This window comes from Wolffia australiana, chromosome 19, assembly GCF_029677425.1.
Source record: "Wolffia australiana isolate 7733 chromosome 19, ASM2967742v1".
In the NCBI taxonomy this organism is placed as follows: domain Eukaryota; kingdom Viridiplantae; phylum Streptophyta; class Magnoliopsida; order Alismatales; family Araceae; genus Wolffia; species Wolffia australiana.
Genome location: NC_135853.1, coordinates 6,992,525 through 6,999,550, shown reverse-complemented (window position 1 = coordinate 6,999,550; position 7,026 = coordinate 6,992,525). Strand labels below are relative to the sequence as shown.

At 35.7% G+C, this 7,026-nt stretch overlaps 1 protein-coding gene across 1 annotated transcript; it reads right to left on the bottom strand.

Annotated features, from left to right (window-relative positions):
* Positions 1-3,809: 3,809 nt before the first annotated feature.
* LOC144715564 (translationally-controlled tumor protein homolog) lies at positions 3,810-6,664 on the bottom strand. Its single transcript, XM_078590499.1, has 5 exons — positions 6,515-6,664; positions 5,507-5,580; positions 5,204-5,329; positions 4,959-5,116; positions 3,810-4,096 (listed from the first exon to the last, which is right to left on the bottom strand). Exons 1-5 carry the CDS (start codon positions 6,540-6,542, stop codon positions 3,979-3,981), a joined length of 504 nt encoding a protein of 167 aa, XP_078446625.1. The 5' UTR covers positions 6,543-6,664; the 3' UTR covers positions 3,810-3,978.
* Between the last annotated feature and the right edge of the window lie 362 nt (positions 6,665-7,026).

Below are 7,026 nucleotides of genomic sequence, written 5' to 3'. Positions count from 1 at the left end.
CTTGTGGACAGACGGTTTTACTTTGACTATGGTCAATGAGTCTCTAATCATGGGATTCTAAACGGTCTTAGTTCGGGTGCATCAAGAAGTACACGAAGACGATTTAGTGGTCAAGATGGGATCGTCCAACCTCGGTATAAGAGGTGACAGCTCAAGGAAGATGATACAACGAAGTCCTTGGCCAAGGCAGTGAAATATCGGAGAAGAGTTCTCAGATGATTTCCGAATGCATCAGTACTAACTCGGATGACCGATTAGGGTTTGACAGTTGACCATACCCTAAGTCGTCCAAGGAGCGTCAAGTGGATGAGGTATTAACTGATGAGGAACAGGTTCCATGAGTGAGTCGATACACACACCTTTGTATCTTCTAGGACACGAGGTGTAGCTTGGCACCCCACGTGTCGGAGTCTTGACCTATCGATTGGGTTAAATCGATCCGACATTAATTAATCTATATGATGATATAGTTAATTAATTTGGAAGGCCAATAAAGGTTATTGGGCCGCTGGAGTCGTTAACTAGACTGATACATGGGCCTAGAGGGTCACATGCAAATGGTCTTTTGGACGTTGGAAGATATACTTAAGTTTTGGGGGTTTTATGAAAAATACCCACTTAGTATAAATAGGGGAAGGCCCTGAACGAAATTCACCCAGGCCAAAATTGTTCAGGGGCCTTTCCCCTTCTTCTCCACTCTCTCCACAACCCCTCTCCATGCATGATGCGATCGAGACGACTTAATGACGGTGATGGACATTGAACGGGGCTCATCAACGAGAAGGAGGAGATCTGACCTACCAAGGACCGTGTGGATACTTCTAGAGGCTGCACACATGAGCAGATCCATGTGACTTGTTCGAGGATCAAAGGAATCACGGATGCAATCCATGCACTGGTTATTCATTTAATGATTTTGTCCATGCCTTTAGGATTCTGTTATGAGTTTTTCCATTGTGTGAAATCCTTGTCTTCATCTAGATATAGGCCTCTAGAACCCAACACTCTGTAGGTGTGGTTGCAGCCCCTGGCAATCGGGTTGCGGCTGTGGCCATGGCCGTAACTATAACTCTTAGCAATTGGTTGGGGCTGCAGGAACGCTTAGCGGCTAACACATTTTTCTTTTGCTTTTTCGTTTTTTTTTATTTTTTTCTTTTTACCAATCAACATTTTTTTTATTCATGATGCTTAGATCATATTCATGGTCATAATCATGCTAAAATCATAAAAAATAGGAAATTTTAGATAATATGTGGATTGATGCATGACATGGAATTTATTCATCATATATCATGAAAAAGGTATGTTAATTCCATCATATAGACATCATAACCTTCAAAATGTTAATTTGCATGTATCCAATTGAATATGTCACTTGTGTACCGAGAATGCACAACTTCATGATGTTGATAGTGAGAAGGGGTTTTTGACAATGGAAAGTAGTGTGAGGTAGTGGTCCCCTACAATTTATTACTTTTTGTTTACCCATTCCTTGTTTTCAAACAATAGTATTGTACCTCGCGTCGCACGTAGGAGGTAGCATAAAAAGGTGGGGGTGAGCACGTGTATCATTTGATGGTGTTTTGCTTTGGAGTTTGAATGATGTGGCTAAATTTTCCATTGGAATAATCCATAACTCATAAGAAGTCTTTTTGTATGTCGCGAGTCATCTTTTAATAGATTTAATGGGATCAATGTTCTTTTTTACAGGATAGTATAATAATTTATGGCTGGCTTTAATAATCAAGTAATGATGAATAGCTTGTATAGTATCCAACGAAATAAATTCCTAATATGTTCTAAACGCATGGTAATAATATCTATAAGTTATTATTTTTGTTCACTATATCCTTTGTAAAACTACATAATTAATATATTGTTTTTATACATTATTCTTGCATCATATAAGAGGATTAAAACATAAATTAGCAATTCACTCCATGGGGTTTATAATATATCATTCTTAACTTGTATCATTTCCTGATTGATTTTGGATTTACCTCTGCATTAGTTACATGATTTCTAAATATTCATTTTTATTTCAAAAAAATAATCTCTGATAAAAACTAAGTTACATCTTAGGCTCTAATCCTCGTCCCATAATTTATTATAGAAAATACTTGAAATTTATTTTGGCATCATCCTATATTCAATAGTACCAAGATTATTAAAGGCCTTCTAGGAGTCCATATGGAGAGACGGCTCTAGGAGGGAATAGGGAGGGCGAGCAGTAATAGTGCTCTGAACAACATAGATATATGGTAATGTGGTGGTATTTAGCGGGAGTAAGGCTTCTCTGGACGAGCTCGCCCACGAGGTCAAGGGCCTCATTGAGTCCTGGTTCCCTTGAGGTGTAAACAGATAAGGGAGGGGTTGACCATGTATGTTTAGAGCTCTAAGGCTGTTGAGGCATACCTTTTGGTGGTTATCGCTTTCTCTGGTGACTGCCTTAAATCATCTTTAAAAAAATACTACCTATATTCTTCACTTTTTCCTAATCCTAAAATATTAAACTGTATTAACAAAAATACTGCCTTAAGTCCCCTTTTATTTTTACCATAAAATAATTTTATTAATAATATTTTAATTTTTATTCCGACCATCATATCTCTCCTTTTATTTTGAAAATAAAATAATTTTATTTTCCCTTTTTCCACCATTTAAAATGTATACACATCATGGGCTATTATTGTCGCCCCATGATTTATTTTAGATAAATATTTTATATTCATTTTGGCATTATCTTATACTCAGTGGGGCCAATATATATGATAATCAATCGTCATTTTTTTATTCCTCTTGGGTTACTCTATAACATATATATCTTCTTAGATTTCACTATTTAAAATTCATCTCTATTATACCTTCATCTAAATCTAATCTCTCTGAGCCATTAGCTATATATCAATTTTACCTAAATTTATAAAGTTATTAAAGATTCCCTTGTGCGGATTTGTCGTTCAAAAACCTGCGCGACCATCCCTTATCTCTTGCCGCCTCCATCTCATCCCTCTGAGACATTAGAAATTTATCAATATTACTTATATTTAAAAAATAATAGAGATTCTCTTTTGCGGTATTGTCCGTTTGAGTATTCGCACAATCCTCCCCATTAGATATTTCGCAGACTATCATATTTTGTGTAAATATTAATACGTTAAAGGATTCTATGAAGGAACAAAGTTTTGTAGACGGCGAAGTATTATTTCTACTAATAGTTCTCCGCAAGCATGTGTCTATTTTATCGTTGTTATCACTTGTTCTTCACTCCGTATTCTACTAATATTTCTACCACATTTTACTGCTATTACCACACCTGCATTTAATTACCGTCTTCCGATAAACATTCACCAAAGATAAAATCAGTCCGCAAAACAATTCATTACCCTCCTTTTAGGTTACTGAAGAAAGAATTTCATATGAAAATCAATATACTACTATCGGGTTTAATTGATATTAATAAAAAAAGTAGAGATTAGTAAAGCTTTAGTAATGTTTTCATATCAATAACAAAATATACATCATCGCTAAATATAACTTACTTGAATAACATTAAAGTACCGTCAAAGCGTTGTCTTGAAAAATGTGGGAAGAGCATCGCTAAACCACCAGAAATCCACGAACAACATAAAAGTAATTTTATCTTGAAAATTGTATTTCTAAACTTGCATTGTTTTCAAACAAAACAGGTAAAGAAAGGAACGAAGTATCAGATCAAAAAAATCATCGCAATCGGTCAGAGGAAATATTAAACCGTCAGATACGGATATTGGCCACTAACAGGCAATCAATTGTATATGGGATGAAAATTTGTCAAATCCCTCTTATCATAACTGCAGATAAATACTAGCAATCTCACACTTAAGTTAAACATCATACCGTCAAAGGGTTTGAAGCAGTTTCAAGCAACAACATGAAACTGAAAAACATAACTTACTTGAATCAAAACGGTAGAGAAAATCCAGGGCATCCCAGCCCTCAGCACTTAACCTCCTTCAGACCAGGTGCTAAGAATAAAAACGTCGGATTGACGGCCCCATCCTTGTAGTAGGCAAAAACGACGCTGCTGTCGTCGTGCATGCTCTCCCCAACAAAACTGCCAGAAAGATAATAATAATAAAGCCAATTAAGATATTTAATCGAACCCATAAAAGAAAATTAGTTTCCGTGTATGAAAATATTTTCTAGAAAATTAAAATAAAACACTAAAGGAGGTTAAGTGCACTACTTTTTCAACTCCATAACAAGTAGATAAGAGGCACTTATGAAAATTTTAAAAAAAAATAATGAGAATGTCAACTGAGCTTCGATAATATCTGGAAGCACGTGATCTACTAAAATTAAAAGGAAATCGGACAAACATACGACTGTAGATCATTGATTTTTCAAATATATAAAAATCATGGGGGAAAACTTGAACCAAGATCAAATATAATTATCTCAGAAATCGGAACATTAAAAGTATTTTGGAATGAAAAAAAATTACGAAAAACACAAGGAGCAATTAATGCACAAGATCTAGTCCATTGTAAAGGAAATAATGGGTGATAAGAACACACAATTGTATATTTTAATTGTTTTAGAATATTTCAACAAAGAGAAAATATAATTATCTCCATAAACAATAAATTACGCACTTGTAATAAAAAGATTAAGATAATAGAGAATTATACTTAGCTAAGAGCAGTAAAAGTGCATGACCTACTTATATAATCATGGAAATTGGTGATAAGAAGAACCAATGGCACATCCTTAATTTTGAAGAATGTTAAAATGCAAGTAGGATACTTGAACTAAGATCAAATTTGACTATCTCCAGAAAAAGAGGATGAATGGTACTATGGCACAATAAAAAGATAAATCAAATTATGAAAAATGTAAAGTCAGTTAGGAATATAAGTACAAATCCATCTAACTATAATGGGAATCAAACGGATTAAAAGGCAATAAAAACATACAATTGCAGATCCTTGATTTTGGCGAGCAAGTATTTGGTGGCACTTTCGATGTTCTTCTTAAACGCCTCTTGTTCCGCCTCACCCAACTTGGGGGTCAAGTTTTTAATGAACTTCTTAATGAATGCAACAAACTGTTTCTTATCAAAAGGTGGTTGTTCCTGAAAAGAGGAAATAAAATAATATTAATACACAATAAGATGTTTGATACTTCAGTCTGGAGAATAAGCATCGGTAGGAAGAAGAACCTGAAGTCTGAAAGTATCTACAATGTCCACGACTTTGACAGCCTGGTCATCAACTCCTTCATCTTCTCCTCCCTCGGCAGATGGGTTCGCCCCGATGTCAATGTCAACAGCTCCTTTCACCACCCACTGAGAGTGCAAAATGCAAATACGGATTAAAAACATATAAATTAGTTAAAGAACTGAAAATTAGCGAATATCAGAAACCTTAAGAATTCTTAGTTCTCGCAGAAATAAATCCCAATCACGGCCTTTGAGACAAAGAATGGCAAAATATTCAACAAACATTTAATGAACGTCACTAACCTTTCCCTCAACTTCCCACAGCATTCCATTCTCAATCTCCGTGTAGGGGAAGGAGTCTGAGAGAAGCTCGTCACCTATATCATGAAGCATGAAGGAGTTTATAATCAGAAGAATTTTCAAGGGAGATCTTTGAATATCTTCAGCAAGTACTCACAACAAAAAAATTATCACCCGCATGTTTTGCTCCGAGCGTATGTTTTTTAAAAGTTTCCTCTTCACGGTTTATTTTCATACGAACCAGATAAATCTAAAAACTAAGAAAATGCAGGAAAACATTTCTCAGGAGAACCCTTTTAACACATAAGGTTGACACTGGTGAGTATAATAACGAGGAAATAGGAAAGAGTTGAAATTCGTCAGACAAATTTACATCATAAAAAATAGAGTTCTTGACATGAGAGGGTTGTGCAAATCAACACAACCATTCCTCTGGGCAGTTAATTTGTAGGTAGGCTGAATAATTAGATAACTTTTCCGATTCCACGAAAATCCAGTGGAATAATCTATCCGCGCTTCCGCAGAAAATACATAGATCATCTACACAAAAATTTAAATCCTATCTACAAAACTAATGATGGCGAGTCGACCTTTGAACAGCCTATTTTCCGGATCAATTGGGGCGCCAGAAATCAAATAAAAGGATAAAATTTTGACGCAAGTGTCTTCGTTTTGAAAATAAAAAACACTAATATTTTGATCCGTCTCAGATAACACAAGGTAAAGAGACTGAAATTATCAAAGCGATGGCGCAGATCTCGCAGAAGCAGACAACGGAAGTCTATATGATCGATAGAATACATCATACGTAAATTCCCAGAGAGATTATTGAAAGTATAAAATGATAAGCATAACAACGATTGGGCCAAATCGACAGCTATTCGCATCACAAACAGACGGCACAAAAAAACATGAAAAATGCGCAATGAAGCGAATAATTCAATTCGACGATCAACATCTAAGCGGTGTTCCCTGACAGGATGATTAGATCAAGACACTGCGTATTATTACCTGACAGAATATCAATATAGACCAACATTTTCGCTCTGACCGGCGCCGGAGAGAAGATCGCAAAGAACTGAGGCGCACGACTAGAGCGTTCGAGAGAAAACCTAGCGCTGGCAGGAACGAAGTATTTATAGGGCGGGTTTACGATGCACGTTTGCCCTCGTGGGACCCGTTTCTATTTGAAAAACCGTCGATGCACACCGGAAAGATGCAAAGCGATGTGGAGCAACACCTACGAGTACAGTCGAGCCTTATATTTTATATTTTTTCTAGTTCACAAAATTGTTTAAATTAAGGAATATGATGTCTTATCGACTAATTTATATTCTTATTGGTAAAAACAAGTCAACTTTTGAGCACTTGGCCGACCTTTTAATTTGTGATTTAGATTTCAAAAAAAATATTTTAAAGTTAAGTGTAGGCGATGTGTGAACCTAATTAGAAGCTGAGATTAGAGGGTCAGTGAATTTACTAGTTTATGAACCTAATTAGCAGCTTCGGTGGCATCACATGGT

Excerpts from the sequence above, each read along its gene's own strand:
- LOC144715564 (XM_078590499.1), bottom strand. The coding sequence starts at position 6,542 with ATGTTGGTCTATATTGATATTCTGTCAG. Across the intron at positions 5,117-5,203 it reads TAGATACTTTCAGACTTCAG|GAACAACCACCTTTTGATAA; the intron begins GTTCTTCTTCCT and ends TCCTCTTTTCAG. Across the intron at positions 4,097-4,958 it reads AAAATCAAGGATCTGCAATT|TTTTGTTGGGGAGAGCATGC; the intron begins GTATGTTTTTAT and ends TCTTTCTGGCAG.